At 42.3% G+C, this 20,753-nt stretch overlaps 1 protein-coding gene across 1 annotated transcript; it reads left to right on the forward strand.

Annotated features, from left to right (window-relative positions):
* The first annotated feature begins 1,611 nt into the window (after positions 1-1,611).
* On the forward strand, positions 1,612-19,458 carry Tomm34 (translocase of outer mitochondrial membrane 34). The gene is made up of 7 exons (XM_003467771.5): positions 1,612-1,865; positions 5,861-5,960; positions 8,256-8,408; positions 10,966-11,135; positions 14,151-14,298; positions 18,104-18,230; positions 18,404-19,458. The coding sequence occupies exons 1-7, from the start codon at positions 1,739-1,741 to the stop codon at positions 18,506-18,508; spliced, it is 930 nt and encodes a 309-aa protein (XP_003467819.1). The 5' UTR covers positions 1,612-1,738; the 3' UTR covers positions 18,509-19,458.
* The last annotated feature ends 1,295 nt before the right edge of the window (positions 19,459-20,753 follow it).

Genomic DNA, 20,753 nt, shown 5'->3' on the forward strand with positions numbered 1-20,753 from the left:
GAGGTATTTTTGACTTTAAAAATGTTCAACTCTCGCAGAGCTTACCATCTCATCGAGGCCACATGTACTACATATTTGGCTCTATTGGATAAGAAATAGGTATAATGGTTACAGTGTCTTTAACGGGCCACTAGCAGAACAGAAAATTCTGTTCTCTTTTTTTTGTCTTTTTCATCGGTACCGGGGATCGAACTCACGACTGCCTGCTTTTAAGGCAGGCACTTACGCCACTGAGCTAAACCCCAAACCCCGAGAATTCTCAGTTCTAGAGCCCAAGATCAAGATAGCAGTAGATGCAGGGGTTTTTTGTTTTGTTTTTTGGTGGTACCGGGGATCAAACTCGGAGCACACTTGCAAGGCAGGCACTTAGGCCGCCGAGCTAAATCCCCAGCCCAGTAGATGCAGTTTTTGATGAGGTCCCCTTTCTGGGTTCATAGATAGCATTTTCTTCATCACATAGTAGAAGCAACTAGGAGTCTCTTTTATCATGACCTCCATGACCTAATTACCTCCCAAAGGGCACGCCTGTAATACCATTACCTTGAGGGTTAGGATTGCAACATACAACTTTTGTCAGGACACAAACACTCATCATCTTGGGTGCCAGACTCTGGTAGGTCTTGGACAGACAAAGATAGAGATGGTCTACCACTGCCTGAAAGACAGCAGTCTTGGAGGCAAACATGAATTGACAGAGTGGTAAATGATAACTTAGGAATAAATCTAGAGATCAATAGGGAGGAGAGGTGCGATCAGAAAATCTTTTCTGAGGAGATATTTGAGTTGCATATTGTAAGATGATTCAGGATTAAGTAGAAGAAAGGGTTTGGGAAGTATTTCAGAAATGGATAACAGCAAAGGCTAGAAGGCAAAACAAAGAACAGCTGTACAGATAACAAAAAGATTATTTTAATGAAGTAATTTGGTGGGACAGAGAAAGTGACAAAGCAGCTGGAGATAAACTGAAGTCAACTTCAATTAAAGTTCTTTATCAGTCTATCTACAAGTTTATTTGCTAAATCGATATCCACAATCCAGAAGGGGCAAGGTCTTTTTTAGCCTCTGGGCCTTTGCACTTTCTGTTCTTCAATCCGGGAAAACATTCCCTAAATCTTTGTAACTCTCAGCCCTATTTGTTACCTATCTCCCCACAGAGACTTTTCCTAGCTTCCTCATTTTTTTATACTTTTGTTTTTCTTTTTATCGGTACCAGGGATCAAACTAATGACCACCTGCTTACAAATCAGGTGTTTATGCCGCTGAGCTAAATCCCCAGGCCCCTAACTTCCTCATTTAAAATACCACTGTAGAAAAAAAAGAAAAATAAATAGCGCCCACATGGTCACTTTCTATGGCATCGCCCTGTTTTTGTTTTCCTTGGAGCACATTATAAAATAAGCATTTTCACTTGCTCCTGATTTCATTGCCTATCTACTCCAGGTAGGAAAGAAACCTGCAGAAAGAAACTCGGTCTCGGTCACAGCTTCACAGCATAGAGTTAACGCACTGCTAGTAACCAAGGTAACTCCAGTTACTTGGCGCGCCGAGGGGAGCTAAAATTCCAAACTGAGCAGGCGCGAAGTGAGGACCCCTATCGGCTTTCGGCTCAGGGAGGCTCCGCCCCCTCGCGGCCGTCTTAGCTGCGGGGTTGAAGTACTCGAGCCAGCGCTTCCGCCCGGACTCTTTTGGCTGCACTTGTAGGAGAACGAGACGCTCCTCGTTTGCCGATCCGGCTGGGATGGCTCCCAAACTCCCAGACTCTGTGGAGGGACTCCGCGCTGCTGGCAACCAGAGCTTCCGCAGCGGCCAGTACGCCGAGGCTTCCGCGCTCTACGGCCGCGCCCTGCGGCTGCTGCAGGCGCGAGGTACGAACCCCCTCCTGTTCTCCAGGCCTGTTTTCGCCCCCACGCACCCCAGCACCTCTCTCGTACTGTCCCCTGCAGACCTCTGTCCGCAGCTCCCGGACCTCAGCTGGCTTCCTGCCGCTCCCTGACTTTGGCATCCTTCGAGAAACTTCTGGGCCCCTTCTTCCCGTTTGCTTTCTTAAACTGACTTCTTGACTGGAATTCTCAGTGATTCAAGCTTCATCCTGCTCCTGAGGATGTAGCTGAGCCCTCCTTACCCACAATGCTTTGTTTTTCAATTAAATTAACATCAGGGGAGCACCTGTTATATTCCTGTTCTATTACAAAACGAAGAAAGGCTGTGGATCTTAAGTTAGTAAATAGGTAAACAAGATTTCTAGATAATTCGATCTCATAGAAAGACAAATATGATGATGTGATAGAGTTGCCTGAGCAGGCGGTGAGAGGCCAAGGGCAGCTCCCCCAAAAAAGGGCTATTATTTGAGGTGATGATGACTGAGTGATGAAACAGCTACCAGCCCACAAAAGATTTTGGTGCTGAGCTTGCCAGGCCGAGAGACTGGCATTAAAAAATCCTCATGCCAAACATGGAAGCGCGCACTGAAGAGGCTGAGGCAGGAGGATCCGTGTGAGACCAGCCTAAACTACATAGCAAGACCCTGTCTCCCAGAAAAACAAGAAAAACTAGACAAAATAAACGGTGGTATGTTCAGGAGTCAAAGCACAGTAGGCGGGTAGAGGTAATAGTAAGACATGAGGTAGGCATAAGCTTATTGTGTAGCTGTTTTAAGCTCTCCTAAGGAGTCTAGGTTTTATTCCCTGATTAAGAGCTACCTGAGAGGAATAAACAGAGGAGTAGCATATTCTTGTCAGTTCGTTTAGCGTCCACTCACTTAACCAGCCACAAACTTTTCCCCAAATTCTTGCCTCATCCAGTCAGGCATGATGGTGCTCACCTGTAGTCTCAGCACTCTGAAGGCTGAGGCAGGAAGATGGCCATGAGTTCAAGGCCATCCTAGGAAACATAGTGCAACCTGAACTACATAGCAAGACTGTATGTTAACAAAACAAGCATATATCATCTGGAAGTCGCTATGATTAAAACTTTGTCTTTTGAGAAGAGCCCTGAATCTCATTTTCTGTAAATTGTAATATCTGTTTCCCTTTGACTTTTCTCCTCTTTCTCATTTTCATCCCTGATACTGGAGGTTGAATGCAGGACCTTCGTAGTGAGCTGTAACCACACACACACACATCTCACTAAATTGCCTAGGCTGGGCTTGAATTTGTGATCCTCCTGTGTCAGTTTATCTAGAGTGCTGGGATTATAGGTATGCACCACCGTAACCAACTCTTCTTTCCTAATTTCTTGTCTAGGGTTTGTTGAGTGCTGGACACTATAGACATCATCTTTGTTAATCATGATCCTATGAATAAGACACTAGATGAGGAATCTAGAAAAATTAAATTGCCTACCTCAAGGTTACACAATGAAGACATCTCAGAGCTAGGGTTTGAATATGTATCTGATTGCGAAGTACAATTTTTAACCATTTAGTTGGACTTAACCCCAAATTCACAAATTCAGGCTTTTTTCCTTAATTTTTTAGCAGTTACAAAGTCCCTTTCCCTCCTCCCACCAAAACTCTTTAAGACTACCTACCTCCTCATGTTAGTCTTATTTGATGAAGATGCTGGAAAATATGAGATGTTGATGTTTCTGCCTTTTTCTTTGATCCCACTCCAGCTGGCCTGGGAAAGTTATGCTTTTGTGTAGGTTTATGCTGAGTCCCTAGAAGAGCTATTTACGTTTACCAAAGACCAGAGTTTGGTTCTGATCCTGCTGATTTTCTAGGTAACTTGTAGGATGATATCTTCATTTCTCTGATCATTTTTCTTGATCCTGAAAGGAGCACAGGGAATATTCTAACACAGTGAACCCTGGCAAGCAGGTCTGTGAAGTGATATTTTCATGTAGTAAGAGAGCACACAGCATCAGAGGGCTTGGGTGACTTGTACAGGATCACAGGCTGGATTGTAGATTCTGATGCCCTTTGCAACACCTTCCTGCAGTTTCTAAGCAGCCATGCTCGGGTGACCTAGGATGGAATACCTGTTCTTACTACTTGTTTCTTAAGGGCAACAATGTACTTTGGGTATCTCTACTCTAAGAGCCTGGCAAAATTCAAGGGGAAAAAAGAGCTATTAATTTATTATGTTTGTTATTGTTGGTATTGAATGAAAGGTATCAGATGTCAACATGGTATCATGATACTGAATGAAAAAGTAAGGATAGGCAATATGATGCCACTAAGGAAAGAAAAGTTTAGTAGATAATGATATTGTATCTTGCCTGTAACTATATACATAATAAAAACAGGCAGTGCTTGAGAATTTACATACAGCTTTAGGATTATGGTGACTTCTGGGGGTCTGTTGAGAGTCCATAGGGTAAAGAACAAAAATGAAGCCAGGGATTTAACTCAGCAGCATAAATGACTGCCTGGCAAGCAAGAGATCGTGAGTTAGATCCTTGGTACAAAAAAAAAAAAAAAATCAAAAATTAAGAGGTGTGGGCTAGGACCTAGCTCAATGGCATAAGCGCCTTCCTGGCAAGCACAAAGATTCCTGGTACAAAAAAAAAGGCTGGAAATAAATATACTTATGTCAGATATAGTGGAAGATACTGATTGTTACCTGGTTTTCTATATGTTTCTACTCTGTTAGTACATGTTTGTAGTACATGATGATTACATTCATTGCAGGGAGTAAATACATGTATATAATATATCTTAGTTCTTTTTATTTCTCTTCTCTCTTTTCTCCTTCCCGTCTCAGTGTATGTTTCAACTTCTAAAAATCTTGTTTTCAGTCCTTCTGAGTATATGGCTATGAGTACAGTTTCTAGATCAACACCTATTTTTAATGTTTTGTTAGTATTACTTTAATTGATCCCCGATACCGATAAAAAGGAAAAAGACAAAAAAAAAAAAGATGAAAATCTGGTGCACACCTATAAACTGAGCGCTCAAGAGGCTAAGACAGGAGGATCAAGAGTCAAGACCAGTCATCTAAAAAGATCCTATTTCAGAGGAAAAAAAAAGTAAAGAAAATCACTGTGGGAGTGGAGAATTTAGCTCAGTGACAAAGTACCTGCCTGGCAAGTGTGAGATCCCGAGTTTGATTCCTGGTACCCTGCCCTCCCCCCACACAAAAAAAAGAAAAAACCCACTGTGGCCACAGTGAGCAAGTTGACCTTCTTTGATTCCTGAAGGTAAGGATTGTCTTTGGAAAAGTGACCAATAATTCTCCACCCTGTTGGGTACCTTGAATCTGGCTCTTCAGCATCCTGGCAGACATAGCTTAGTTTCCACTTCCCTGATAAAGCCCTCTCTGACCAGTCAGTCCATTTTTCAGAGCTTGAATCATACTGTCTTTATCCTTATCGGATTTATATGCTTTCTGTAATGAAATTAACATATATCCAAGTAGTTAAGGGTGAAATTTTATTTATTTATTTTTGGCCATACAGAGATTGAACACAGGGCCACGTTCCCAGGTCATCCCCTACCCACCCATCCTTTTCTTTTGAGACAGGATCTTGCTAGGTCACCAAATTGCCCAAGCTGGATTCAAACTTGCAGTCTTGTTACCTCAGCTTCCCAAAGTACTGGGACTACAAGTGTGTACCACCACACCCAGTTCAGCATAGGTTTTTTGATACACAGAAGCCAGGTGTTTCATGCATAACTTTTGCCTGGTATCATGTCTGGTACTAGATGTGTGAATGAGGAAATAACTTGGTTCTATGTAAATGGCAGAAAGCTAAGTGTCACCTCTCTCATGTAAGAATGGGTATACAAGGCTAAGTTGCAATCCTCTCTGCAGCCTTTCCCCAAGGCCGAGAGAGCTCCTGGTATAAAGGGCATCCCCTTATCCTGGAACTTCCATTTCCTAAACTGATGGTCTCAGTCTTTCTGCCTCCACCTGAACAGGTTCTTCAGACCCTGAAGAAGAAAGCATTCTCTACTCCAACAGAGCAGCCTGCCACCTAAAGGATGGAAACTGCACAGACTGCATCAAAGACTGCACTTCGTAAGTGCCCATGGCAACATTGGGATACCTAAGGGTCTTCCAGGAATAGGGGTTTTGTCTAGTGTATTTCTTCTTTGGATGGATTTGACCAGTTATATCTGGGCAGGTATTAGGAAGTGTCAGTAAGTGCTATCAGGCCACTAAGAATGAGAGGCTCTTGTTGGTCCTTGTGGCCCTAGACTTCTTGTGTCTGACTTTTCAGCTCTACTGCTGCTAGAAAAGAATTAGGGCAGTTAAAGACATATTTTCCAGACTTCCTAAGACTTAGGACCTTAGGTGAGGTTAAGAAAGTTTATTATAGTAAAATACACATTTATATTAATCCACCCTCTTAAATACTCCCCCTTTCTTCAGCTACATTATTCCTGTCCCCATTGCTCTTGCTACTTTCTTTTTTGTTTTTTGAGACAGGGTCTTAATATATAGTTCTTGCTGCCCTTGAACTCACTGTGTAGCCCTGGCTGGCCTGGAACTCACAGTTACTGTACTGCCTCAGCGTCCCAACTGCTGGGATTACAGGCATATACCATCACACACGGCTTTGCAACTTTCTGAAGCAATTCTGAAATTCCTCTTTTGTGTGTCTTTATGAACTTGATAAAAAATACAGTGAAGCCCACTGAGTGCCATTCAATGGAAAAGCAGGCTCATGGAAACAGTATGGTGTGTTCTCACCTACCCTGTTCACCAGATCTGGCACCATGTGACTTTTGACTGTTCCTCAAAGCCAAGAAAGGTAAATGTTTTAATCGATTCAGGACATCAAGGTAGGCACAACAGAGTAACAAAAGACGTTCACAAAGAAGACTTCCAGAACGGCTTCAGAAAGTGGCCAAGAGGATGGGATAACTGTGGTTGAAGCAAGATGAATTAATCATAAAAGTGTCTTTTACTGTAAACAGTTAAAAATAAAACATTTATTTTTAAAATAAATAAAAATAAAATATTCACTGTATATTTTTATCATATTATGTAGATTTATAGACCCTTGACTGACTTACCCATTTCTTGGGTAAGATGAATGAAAGGAAAAAAAGAGACACACATGTTAATAGATGGTCTCTAAAAAAGGAGGAAATGGATATCCATCGGGGACAAGTTATAGAGGACATTGAACAATTTTTCATATGTCTTATACTGCCTTATTTATCATCACTAAACTAGCACACATTCTCTCACTGAATTCTCAAGCTTGATAGCTGTGATGTTGCCTTAGATTCATGCCCTGGTGGTAGGAGAGGAGTGGGAAGGGGAGCATGCTCATGGAGTATGGGTAGGTATCTTTGAGTGTTCACAGTCACTCTTTGGAATAAGTTTACCTTTTTTTTTTTTTTTTTTTTTTTTTTTGGTTCTGGGAATCAGGTGCAGGGGCCTTGCATTTGTCAGGCAGATGCTGTGCCTCTGAGCTACATCCCCATCTTCCCAGGCCAGAACAGAGTTCTCAAAGATTGGACTGGGTCAAATGGTTAACACAGAGGTAGAACCTAAAAACCACCTGTCATGGTTTATGTCGGTGACACCCAGGCTTCATGTACTTACATTGTACATTTGTGATTGGTTCACTTGGATTGATGGTGTCAGTGCTACACCCACCTAGGGGTGGAGCCAGCATACAATGTAATGGGTAAAAAAAATGGAGTGTTTCTTGCTCTCTTGCTGTTTGCAGCTGCCATAAACTGTGGCCCCGCCATGCCACCCTGCCTGGAGCCACCTAAATATAGACTAAAACTTCCAAAAACTATAAAAAATAAGCCTTTCCTTTCCCAACTTTGAGCATCAGGTATTTTGTCTCAGCGACAAATAAAAAATAACTAAGAACCAGCCTAGCTGACTCCAAATCTTGTTTGTTAATCCCACTGGATCACAGTGTAAAAACATGGTAACATGCAAACTATGAGGCTCTTGTTTGTTATTCTGCGGTGTGTGTTTGTTGTTTGATACAGGGTCATGCTATGTAGTTTGGACTGACCTTGAGCTTATGATATAGCCCAGTTGGTCTTGAACCTGCCTCAGCCTGCAGTGCAGTGCACATTTGGCTTATCATTTTGGAGGGGATTGAAGCTATTACACTAATACATATGCACACAAATTTCACAATATTTGTGCTTCTTTGCCCTCTTTCCCTCCTCACTTCAATCTAAGTTGAAAAGCCCTATTCTAAAGTTTGGCATTTTTAGTAATATTTCTTGGCCAAAAATTACCTCCAATATATTAAGTACTGACTCTACCTAGAAAAAACTGCAAGGGAGTCCTGGTGGCCCAGTTGGTAGATTACATTTTTGTCTTCTGTTCTAGAGCACTGACCCTGGTTCCTTTCAGCATGAAGCCCCTACTGCGGCGAGCTTCTGCCTTTGAGGCTCTGGAGAGGTACCCTCAGGCATATGTTGACTATAAGACTGTGCTGCAAATTGACAGTAGTGTCATGGCAGCCCTGGAAGGCGTCAACAGGTGAGCCCAGTGTACTACAGAACTTCTCTGTGGAAACCTGTCTTTGCATGGATTTGATCCATTGTATTAGTTGTGTTATGGGAAGAACCTCTTTGGCTAGTCATAGAAAAATCCTAATGCACATGTAGGAAAAAATGTAGAAGACTGTTACATTTCTGTCTTGCTTTGTTTTGGTACTGGGGATCGAACTCACAGCCTTGTGCTTGCCAGGCAGGAACTTGTGCCACTGAGCTAAATCTCTAGACCCATATTTCTTAAGCATTTAAAAGGAGTAAAAATTACTGAGATTGATTTTTACCTAGATATATGAATTCATTTACACAGTAGTATTTAGCTCTTTTTAACATACTGTGCCATGTTCAGTTGGGAATACAAAATTTAAAACAGATTTAGACCTGACCTTTTTTTTTATTTTTTAAAGAGACAGGAACTCACTACACAGTTCAGGCCAGCCTTGAGCTCCTTTTGTAGCTCAGGCTGGTCTTGAATTCACAAAGATGCTCCTGCCTCAGCCTCCCAAGTACTGGGATTTAGACCAGATTCTTATGTAAATGTTTAACTAGAGTTGGAAGATTAAGGCACATGCATAACCAGCTAGGACACAGCCTTTAAGAATGTTGTCAGGATGTTGTATTGTGACCCTTCCATGAGATCCCTCAGGTAGAATATCTTTTGGGCGTGGGACTCATGATTATTTTTTATTTCAGGTTTCCCCTCATTGCATGAGCTGCTAGAAGGCCAAAGACCCATATAATAACAAATCTTTGTCTCCATAATATGTAATTTCTTACTTTTAACAACACCCTGTTTTCTTTTTGCTTCTTTTTAATTTCTATCATTTAACAAAATCTACCACTTATGTGCTAAATTTTATGCAAGGACTTACTGAGGCTGATTACTGAGACAAACCAGTGTCTGCTCTCATAGAGCTCCTGGTCTCCGGGGAAATCCAGAGAACAGAATAATAAGCAGCCTCAGTACAGTGTGTTAAGCGATGTGATAGAAGGCAGCACAGGTGCTCTAGGACAGAAAGTCACCCAACCAGCCAGAAAGATGAGAAAATCCTGAGAGGACTTCTCAGGGGAGGTGAGATCTGGGGCAGGTGAGTAACAAGGAGAAAAGGCAGCAGCAGGTGCAAAAAGGGTGAGGAGCATGATGCATTAAGAGATTACATAGCGCATGGTTCTCCAAGGAGGGAACTAAGCATGGGCCTGAGTATTGAGGCTAGGTTACACAGGGTCTGATCTTTGGGGATTTGGACTGAAACCAGAGCAAATGAGACCTCAATAAAAGGGCTTTATCTTCTAGTCCTGAAGAGGCTGAAGCAGGAGGATTGCTGCAGGTTCAAGGCCAGTCGACTATGTTACAGAGGCTAAGGGAGCAAAGAATATTTAAGTGCAAACAGTCAGTAGAGAAAGGGTCTAGTTATAGGAGAGGTCTGCCCGGGTAAGGTCCCTGAGAGAGGAAATGGGATGCAGAGCCTCGGTGGCCCTTATGTCTCCTCTGCTGTGACAATAGAGAAATAGGAAGGATTTAGTACCCAGGCAGGTAGATTTATATTTCAGGGATAAGGAAGTTTGTTTTGAAAATAGAGAAGGATTGGGGAACTTTGAGACAACAGAGCTAACCAGAAAAATAGCTTTGGGGGCCTAATTAGAGGCCATGTATTTGTAGTAATAACGATGTGTGTAATTTGCATTCCTATAACATGAGAACATGGCTGTAGAAGCAAATAAAGTATATAGTTGGCTTTGTTCACTCATTCAGCACATTGTTATTTGGGCTAGGTAGGTCCCAAATGACAGGCTTGGTGCTAGAGATCAATTAACAAAATGCACATGATCGCAGAGCACCATGTTAGGCTGACAGCTAAAGCATACGTAGGAGTTAACTGGGTCTAGAAGCTTGGAAAAGAAAGTAGAAAACTGTTTTCCAGATAGAGAAATATGAACATGAGGATCTGGGGGGAAAGTGGAATGAAATAAAAATGAAGTAGAAAAAGGGGTCTGGACCTCATGTGTTAGCCTAGAAAAGTGGAAACCACGAAGAGATTTTAACATTTGAAAACGACTTAAACCTGGCATTTTAAAAAGAAATGTAGTCAGATGCAGTGGCACACACTGGTAACCCCAATACTCTGGAGGCTGAGGCAGGAGAATCAAAAGCTTGTGTCCTGCCTGGTGATATAGGTTACCTTGAAGACTGAGTTCATAGCCACTCCCCAAAAAAGAAACTGAATATTTATCAAACATTCAGTGCTTGCATGACTTTGTGCTAGATTTATTGAGAAAATGTCAAACATTGAAAACACCAGATCTCTTGGAGAATGCATAGTCTTCTGAGGGCAGATCAGCACCTTACACAGTTCTCATAGTGTGACCAGGCTGCAAGGAAGGAGCGCTGTGGTGGCTGATCCAGATCACATGCATGGGGGCAGACATGTGCTCTCCGATGCAGCATGTTATAGGCTATATACAGGCTATATATACCACGGGAAGGGTGATAGTGGAGTCTTTGAAAAGGGTAAACCTCCCTGCGATCCTCCTTTCCCTTCCAGAATGACGAGAGCTCTCATGGACTCACTTGGGCCTGAATGGCGACTGAAGCTGCCTGCTATCCCTGTCGTGCCTGTGTCAGTCCAGAAGAAGTGGAATGCTTTGCCTTCAGAGAACCACAGAGAGACAGCTAAAAGCAAATCCAAAGAAACTACAGCTACAAAGAACAGAGGTCTGTGACTCCCTGCCCAGAGTCTTCCAATGCTTTCGAGAGGTCCTGTAAAAATTGGCCTCATTTAGCTGAGCTATAATTTTATAAGTGAAATTTTTTAACATGATGACAATTTTCAACTTTCTAAAGATTGTTTCCTCAGCTATCCAGTGAGGTAAGGATAAAACCTACCTCATAGCTATAAGAATTAAACTATAAAGTATATCAAACTCCTGCCCGATGTACAGGTATGTGGTATTAGTTCCCATTCTTTTGGCAGCATTTTGAATGTATCACTTAGAATGTTTTTGGTTTCAAGAACCAAAAAGTTCAACATGATAAAGTGGTGAGGGGAGTTTATTGGTTCAGATAAGTGAAAAACTGAGAGAGAGTTCAGGCAAGGTGTGCCCCTCAGTTCCCCGTTTACCAGACTGGCTCTTGTTTCTGTACTTCTCCCCTCTTTCCCTGGTTGTGTGTCAGTTTTGTCTTCAGGCAGACTCATAATGGTAAAAGAGCTGTAGTTGTTCCTGTCCTATAGCCATGGTAATGATCCAGAGGAAGGAAGAGAGAAAATATTTTCTCCCTCCCTTCACAAAAATTATAGCTCATAAATAGCCCTGTACTTCTTAATTTTTTATTTAGACACAGTCCACTAAGTGCCCAACTGAGGCTTGAACTTGCAATCCTTCTGCCTCTCCCTGCCAGAGTGTGAGGATTACAAGCATGTCACACCACACTCAGCCTTGGGCCATCTGCCCCACTTTCATAACTAGAAAGTAATGCTTTCTGATGAACTCATGCCCTGGGTGCATCACTGAAGATAAGTAAAAGGTTGAAGCCGGGCAGCAGGAGACTGTCCCTGGGAAACTATTAGAATGTGCCAGGGGAATTGTCCCAGCCTAGCAAGCTCTGAGGATTGAGTAACAAGAGGTACAGAAAGGAGCAGGGCTGGAATGCTGTCGTTTGTAAGTAACTCTTAGGTAATGGAGGAGGGCAGAAGTTACTCTTTCCAGGGGTACCCCTACCTGGCCATGGGTAGCTCTTGCTCTGGTTTGTGGGAGCCTGGTAAGTACTCCCTATCCTTCCCTGGAATGAAAATGTGGGGTGCTAATGAACTAGAGGGCTTCACAGTACCTACCATTTGTTCTTTTGGAGGCCCTAAGCCATATGTGTTTCAGTGAGACACAGAAGACAGGAATTCTTGGCCTCCAGGAAGCTTTTACTCTAATGAAGAAATGAGACATGGAAACAGAACACTTTAGAATATGAGGAGGAATGTATGCCATAGTCTTTATTGTTCGGAAAATTCAGATTACAAGTGGACTTAAGTATATTTGGGGGAGTCAGGGAGGGTTCACAGGAGATAGTAATGGAGGTGATGCCCTGGACTAGACCTTGATGGTGAGTTCAGGGGCAGAATTCTTGACAGAGACATGTTGGGAGCTGGGGGACGAAAGGACACAGGTAAACAGTGGGAGTAAACGTGAGTGCAGTGAGTTGTGGGTCACGGAGCCAAGTGAAGCTGGAGCTGTGCATTCAATGCAGCCCACTGTTGTGCTTCTCACGCTCATGGGCACAAAGAGACATATTTATAATAGCAAAAACAGGTATATGCATCGACACAGATGAATCTCAGCAATAGAATGAGGGGGGGAAGAAAAGTCATAAAAGAATACTAGACTTATTTACTCTACATGAAATTTTAAAAAAAGGACAACAGTCAGACTTAGTGGCACACACCTCTAGTCCCAGCACTCATGAGGCGGAGACAGGCTTGCTGTGAGTTTGAGGCCAGCCTGGCTACATAGTTCAAGGCTAGTCTGAACTACATAGCAAGACCCTGTCTCAAAAACCAAAAACTATTTAAAAATTGCTGGGTGTGGTGGTGAATGCCTATAATCCTAGTACTCAGGAAGCTGAGACAGGAGGATTGCCAGGAGTTTGAGGCCAACCTGGGCTCCATAGTAAGTTCAAGAACAGCCTGAACATAGTAAGACCCTGTCTCCAAAAAGTAAAAGAAAATAAAAAAAGGTAGAAGATGATTTATAGGTACTATTCTACATAGTTACATATTTAAAAAAAAAAAAAAAAACAGGGAAAGCAGCATAGAATCAGGTTAATAGTTTCTACAAGAGTGGGTTGAGTTGGAAAGGGCCCCTGAGAACTTCAAAGGTACTAGTAATGTGCTATTTCTTAAACATGAAGACGAGATCAGGGCCTGGTTTTATTCTTGTAACATTACCCCTGTTAGAAATAGTATTTTTAGGGCTGGGGATTTAGCTCAGCGGCATAAGCACCTGCCTTGCAAGCAGGCAGTCGTGAGTTCGATCCCCGGTACCGATAAAAAGGAAAAAGACAAAAAAATAGTATTTTTCAAAGATAAACTGAGGCCAGAACAAGAACCTGGGGCCAAGCAGCAAAACGCCTTGAACTCAAACATGAGCAGGTTAGTTTTCACCTTGTTCTTGCCTTGCTTTCGCCTTTCTTTTCTTGAAAGATGGAGCAGTGCTCCAGGTGTCAAGTTAGATGAAGAAGATACCAGGCGCAGAGGGTGAGCAGGCTCTTCTGCCCTTTTTCAAAAGCCTTGAAGCTGTAGCCTTTGTTAACTAGATGCTTGATTATTAATGCGTATTCTCCTGCTCTGAGTTTACTATACGTCCTCTTGTTTTCTCAGATCTGATCCTCACAATTACCCTTTTGTGGCATAGTTGTTACTCCATTGTATTAGTGGGGAAATTGAGATCCAAAAGTGACTCAAACCTGGGTTGCTTTTTATATATATGGTTATTATGTGCATGTATCAATATGTTTATAACAGAAGTCCCCAACATCTTCTGAATGAAAATCGTTTAATTTCCCAGAAGCCAATAATTAAGGAAATCATTCATCAGGAAGGATGATTTTCAAAAGTGTAGGCAATCATGGGGGTGGCGTGGGGGTTACAGGCAACATAGAGGAGATGATGCTGAAGAGATCTTACTGATCTCATCTGAGCACCTGCTCCATGGTTTTTTCCTCTTCTGAATTTGTATCTAGTGTCTTCTGCTGGGGATGTGGAGAAAGCCAGAGTTCTGAAGGAAGAAGGCAATGAGCTTGTAAAGAAAGGCAACCATAAGAAAGCTATTGAGAAGTACAGTGAAAGCCTCTTGTTTAGTAACCTGGAATCTGCCACATACAGCAACAGGTATCTTCTACAGAGCTGCTGGCTTGGGGGATTTCAGGAAGTTGGATGTTTTGTTCCATAGTTTTCTTGTCAACTGCTGTGGTTTTTCAGTCCCAAGCAGTTAACTCATATGCTCAAAATATGCACTGACATATGTTCAGGTACTGTGAGCCAGGCACTGCCAGTGGTACTGCTTTTTTAAAGGGGTAGAAACTAAATGGCCAAAGGGTAACCTGAGATTTGTTAGTCTCTTCCCCCAAAATTTTTATTAATCACCCCCAAAAAGTATAAGTAAAAACAGTATACTTGCTGTGCAAACATAAACTGTGAAAGGACCCTCTCCATCTCCTGCTCCCCACCCCATGACTTCTGTAAGACCCTCCTGTTAGAAATACTGGCAGTCTTCATCTGAGAATACTGGCCCACAACCCTGAGAGTGAGTTCAAGTCCAGCCTGGACCAGAGTGAGACCCTGTCTCCAATGAACGAATGAATGAATTTAACTCATGGAAATTCCATAGTAATATGGAGTGGTAAGAAGATAATTAGTCTCATGTCAGTTCAGATCTGGTTTTGTTGCCAGAAAAGTTGAACAGGAAATTTTGAAAGTTTGGATTTTTGAGTTTTAGAATTGTGGTTTTACTGACTGATTGGACCAGCGATGCCCAAGTTCTCCAGGCTTATTGGAAGGAGGCTTCTGCCATTCGTTCCATGTGCATATGACATCTGCTGACTCCACTATCTGTGCTCTCTTTGGCCTTTCTGTTGATACTCACCCCCATTAACCCATTCTAGATATTTTTTTTCCACAACTGGGATAGCATTTTGTTTAAATACTGTTCTTTAAGCAAATGTGTCTGTGCCACAATTTTGATTACTGTCATTTTATATCATCATATAGAGCTGATCTTTTCCTCATCTTTCTTAACCATAACATCCATGGCAGTCCTCCCAAATCTAGCTGAGCCTCTGGATCATTTTGGCAAATTCTAAAAACCATGTTATTGGACAGCTTTTGGCTTTGATTGTGTTGCTTATAAATTTAATTTAGAGAAACGAATTACAAAACAACTTTCATACATTGTGGCTGAAATCATACCACATCCTACATGTAGTTTTAATGTTTTATCTCATACATACCTATCTTTATGGAGCAGTGTCTTGTCCCTGACTTAACTGTTTTTTGAGACAAGGTCTGGCTCTATAGTTCAGGCTGGGCTTAAACTCACTATGTAGCCCAAGCTGGCCTCAAACTTGCAGTGATCGTCTTCCCTAAACCTTCTGGGTGATGGGATTACAGGCGAGCACCACCAGGCCCACCACCCTCTGTTACACTTAGTACTGCTGAAACTTGACTATGTAGCACCACTCAGTATCCAGTACCTACAACTTGGCCAGATCCAGAATGAACTTTCTATTTAATAGTTCTTCCAAATTACATCATAGGCCCATTCTACTCAAACAGGCTAAAGATAAAAAAATAAATTAATGAGTATATATGGCATGCTGAGATTTAGGCCACGCCCTTTTTTATATAGGCTGGGGATTAAATCCAGGGTTTCGTGCATGGGTATGACTTTTTAAAAAATGATTAGAGTAAACTTAGCCATATCCCACTGTTCTTGCCACTTTCTGAAATAGTTTTGGAAGTCCTCTTTTGTGTCTTTAGCAGTTGTGCTATTTAGCTGCTTTAGTGTCCTAAATCAGCTTAAAACATTTACCTTTTGTGGTCATTTTGAATGTGGGAGGAACCAGAGGCCCACAATACCAACAGATCTAATGAATGAGGTAGATGAGGCCACATCATGTTATTGCAAAAGCCTGCCTTCCTCGTGGGTAGCACTCGGTTGTCACCATAGTTTTGATCACATCTTATACAGACTATGTTGTCACCATAGTTTTGATCACATCTTATACAGCCAAGAAAAACAACTTCTAGAACTGTCTCAGAAAGTGACAAGAGGGATAAATGTGTTGGGGTGGAGTATGAGAATTAATGGCATTGTGTCTTTTACTATAATAAAAAATTTAATTAAATATTCTTTTGTTATATAATTAAATATATTTTGATCATGTGTGCATGCCTTGCCACTTAACGTAAGGGGGAGAAAATTCCACAGAAATTAAGGAAAATTTGGATAAATTTTGTATTGTGCAATTTAAAAACCTTCTAAAGGTATTCATTATTAGAATAAAGCAGCTAAAAAATTTTTAAAGGTAGTAAAATATAACAAAACAAGACAGAACAAAGCCAATCAAAACAATGCAGTGAAATTGGTACAGAACTTCAGAGCAGAATACCAGGATGACAGTGATAAGTTCCATACTATATCTTACTATCTTCACAATAATTGTCCATTCTATTACATATAGCAAAATCAAATCAAACAGAACATTATAAAACCTATCAAAACAGTATGTTGAATAGAGCAAGACAGTTGATCAGAACACAACAAAACAGTGAAAACAATATTTGCCTTCAAAGAGAAGATAGAAGGAAATCCCCCATATTTGCTATATTGCATACTGTCATCTTCCCAAGAGATGCTCAGACCTCTGGCCTCAGGTCAGCAGCTAAAATTTTTTTTTTTTTTTTTTTTTTGTCTTTTCACTTTTTATGGGTACCGGGGATCGAACTCACGACTGCCTGCTTGCAAGGCAGGTACTTATGCCACTGAGCTAAATCCCCAGCCCCAGCAGCTAAAATTTAAAAGTGGTTCAGTTGCAGTCAGAATCAATGGAACATGTTCTGCAACCAAAATTATGGAAAGTTCACGAACCAAAACTGTTTTCCTTCCATGGGTGGCAGAAATTAAAGTTTGAGACCTAGGTTTGAGATAGCTGTAGGAAAAGAAACTGTGAATTACTGTTATTGAGAGTACCTTTTTTTGGAAAATATTTGGGCAGTAACAAACCCAATTTAAAATATATCTTAGCAGTCCCTTGCCCAAGGGTATTCACTGTAGTATCATTTGTTTGTAGATTGGAAACAAAATACTACTGATGAGGAACTGGTAAAGTAAGTTAGGGACAGCAGACCACATGAACACCGTGTATCCACTGAAAAGTGAGATGATGAGATTGAGTACATCTCATCTGACAGTGGTGCTTTTAGTGACTGTCTCTGGAGAAAAAGGCCACACTTGAATAAAGAGATGTACTTTTTCCCTACTGATGAAGAATATTTTGTTTTATTGGTGTACATAATTTTATCCCAGCATTTTATGAAAAATTTCAAACTACAGGAAGTTTGAAAGAATAGTACTTTGAATACCATATACATTACCAACTATAGCAGTGGTGGCAAATGCACCATCACTGATGGTATAGTATTTGCTTTTTCATTGTTTAGCCGATTGTCAGTCCATCTCATTATTCTTGATACATTTCAAAGTAAATTGCAGACATGTTTATATTTCACCCCTAACATGCCAAGATTGCTTATCACTAACTGGAGTTCAGTGTGTTGTTTTTCAACAGTAGATACTTTTCTACTTTGTCAAGGAGATGGATCTTGGAATGACTTTTTATTTGCTTATAAGTGCTAATGAGGGAGAGTGAAGATGACACAACAAACCACATCAGGATCAGGAGTCATGCAAACCCACCTGGTTTGCACCCCAGAGACCTGGGAGTAGTGGTAGCACCTTGGACAGCTGGAAGTTTTTCACGGTATTTTTCATCTGCAAAAGGGGTAGGATTGTAAGAAGATAGAAAGTCACAGCACAGAGTAGGTGTTTAGCAAATCAGAGATCAGTTCACTGCTGCCTTCTAGCTTTTGGGGCCCACAGAAGTGACTGAACCTCTACAACTGTCTTTCCCATCAGAGCGCTCTGCCATCTGGTCCTGAAGCAGTACAAGGAGGCAGTGAAAGACTGCACTGCAGCGCTCAAACTGGATGGAAAAAATGTGAAGGCGTTTTACAGACGTGCTCAAGCCTATAAGGCACTCAAGGTAAAGGTCTTGCCCAGAGGTGCCACCAGACCTAGAGATTTATACCAGTGCTGGCCTTTGAGCTGGAGTTGTGGGGTGAGGCAGTATCTGCTGTCTTCACAAGCTGTCCCCATCCCAGCTGGCTCTCCCTTATCTAAACTGCTTCCCCACACTTTTTTCCCCTCTTCCATTAGGACTACAAATCCAGCCTTTCGGACCTCAGCAGCCTCCTACAAATTGAGCCCAAGAATGGCCCTGCACAAAAACTGCAGCGGGAAGTTAAACAGAACCTGAAATGAAAACCCAAAAAGGCAACAAGAACCCTGTGCCTGACCTTCCCAGATAAGCCAGGGCCTCCCCTGCATCCACTCCTGAACCCAGCATGCCCTGAGGGAGTGCTGAAGCAAACCCCGCCTCCAACCCCTTGAGGCAGCAGCCTTTCATTCCTGGTGGAACTTCACTTATTCAAATTAAGCCCATTGTTGTCAAGCACAGACATTGTTTTGCCACAAAGCTCCCCACTCAAGCCGAAGTGTGAGGCTGGAGTACTGTCCCATCCCTACTTCTGATTGCTGGAGAGGATCACACACAGGCCCTCCTGAGCAAAGCACTTGGCTTTGTTCCGGCTCCAAGTGTGCTTTGGGCTGAATGCTGCTCTATAGCTTCAGCAGACCCCCTCCTTTCTTTGCAATTAATCTGAACAGACTAAGCCAGAGTGGAGGTGGGGCTAAAAGTCCTGGCCCACCAACACACAGAGCAGCCTGTTGAGCTGGACCTCCAGGACTGCCATCTCCCTGTGGGTGCAGCTGCTGTCCCCACCCTGTCCTTGGCACAGTCTCCTGTGTCTGAGCCCCAGTGCCTTTAATCCTGGCCCTCCTTTAGTGGGAAGACAGAGCCCTATTCCTTGGAGGTTCTTTGACTCTGCTGCTGCCATCTGTGTGGAGATACCCAAAGTATTTCAAAACCCCAGTGGTCTTGGCCACTCCGATGGGGTGAGTCCTCGAGGTCAATGTCGTTCCATCCTGAGCAGGAATCTGCCTTTTTCTCCCAGCAGTGGCCCCTCCAAGCTTCTAGTTCTTTGTAATATGTTAATTTGAAGTAACTGATTTAGTTGAACTGTGTATTTAAACTGTTGCATTAAAAGCTTTCTTTTACCCACATCTGTTGTACATACATTTATACCTTTTCAGCTTTGTGGCTGGAACTTTCAAATGGTAATAAAAGTTACTGCTTCTTGGGTTTTCATCTATTCATTGAGCAAATTTACTTAAATGTCTGTATAGGCCAAGCATTGGTGTGGTACTATGTAGACAACAGTGAATAAATATCACACCTGCTCTCAGAGGGCTGACAGTCGTGATGGGAAGGGGAGAAGTTAATCACATGATTGCTCAAGGGCGAAGCTGCTGGCTGAAGAACTGGAGCAGACATCCAGTATGTCTTAAGCTGCCCATGTGGGGAGGTTACCACGCTGGAGAGTAAATGGTCCTTGAGGTAGAGAGCACTGTTTAATTTTGGTCTTGTTTGTTTAAAGAGAATAAAACCAAACAAAACAGTGAACACAATGTAGAACTTCAAAACAAGATAACAGGAAATCAACAACGGCTAATGCCTCTGGTAATCTTTCAGAGTAGCTGCCTATATCGAAAGAGTTTTGCCCCAGTATAAATTACTGTACTGTTATGGCGGTTGTCTAACCTGGCGGAAGGAAAGTGGGAATGCTCACCACTTCCTGCTTCTTCAGCCCTAATTGCAACTCCCCTTCCTGTTTGCATGCACCAAGAATTCCAATCAGTTCCTCACACGTCATCAATATCGAGAATTCCAATAGGTTCCTCACATGTGATCAATATCTGCCCCATGCGCCACTTCAGAGGTCACATAACCCTCTGCCCCTCTGTATCTGGTTGAAGGAGACAGCCCAGCCGCCATGGATTGTTCCTTTTATGTCAACTCAATAAAACTCTTCATTTTATACTTTTGCTTCTCTATTACACCACAATACTCTTAACATATACCATAAGACATAAAATCAAAGGGCTGGGGATTATAGCTCAGTGGCACAAGTGCCTCCCTAGTAAACATGAGTTCAACCCCCAGTGCCCCCCCCAAAAAAATAGTATAAAATCAAAGCAATGAAAGCAATATAGGGCTTTAAAACAAGATAATTGAAAGGTTTGGCCCAGACAGGACACTGTAGCCAGGAAAGCCACAGCCGGAAGCAGGAAGCCCCATCTTGCCCTGCCCCTAGGAAGTTACCTGTGACGCCATCTTCCCGCCCCTGGGAATTTACATATGGCGCCAAACCTAGGACCAATGGGCTACCTGTGTATCCCTAATGCCCGCCTTAGGTTCCACCCCAAACCGAGGTTATTTACAGGCCCCCACGCCGCGTGTCCGCCGGAGAGATCGCCGGACGCCAGCGGTGGGGTGCCGGTCATCTCTCTCTGTGTTCTCAGGATAAAGGCCGCTTTTTATTTTACATTTCTCATCTTTTGTTAATATTTTTCATCTTTTGGAAATAACTCTATCATTTGTTGCCGT

The sequence above is a fragment of the Cavia porcellus genome, unplaced genomic scaffold (assembly GCF_034190915.1).
Source record: "Cavia porcellus strain 051 isolate PalLab524CR breed Dunkin Hartley unplaced genomic scaffold, mCavPor4.1 scaffold_5, whole genome shotgun sequence".
In the NCBI taxonomy this organism is placed as follows: domain Eukaryota; kingdom Metazoa; phylum Chordata; class Mammalia; order Rodentia; family Caviidae; genus Cavia; species Cavia porcellus.

Excerpts from the sequence above, each read along its gene's own strand:
- Tomm34 (XM_003467771.5), top strand. The coding sequence starts at position 1,739 with ATGGCTCCCAAACTCCCAGACTCTGTGGAGGGACTCCGCGCTGCTGGC. Across the intron at positions 1,866-5,860 it reads GCGGCTGCTGCAGGCGCGAG|GTTCTTCAGACCCTGAAGAA; the intron begins GTACGAACCCCC and ends CCACCTGAACAG. Across the intron at positions 5,961-8,255 it reads TGCATCAAAGACTGCACTTC|AGCACTGACCCTGGTTCCTT; the intron begins GTAAGTGCCCAT and ends CTTCTGTTCTAG.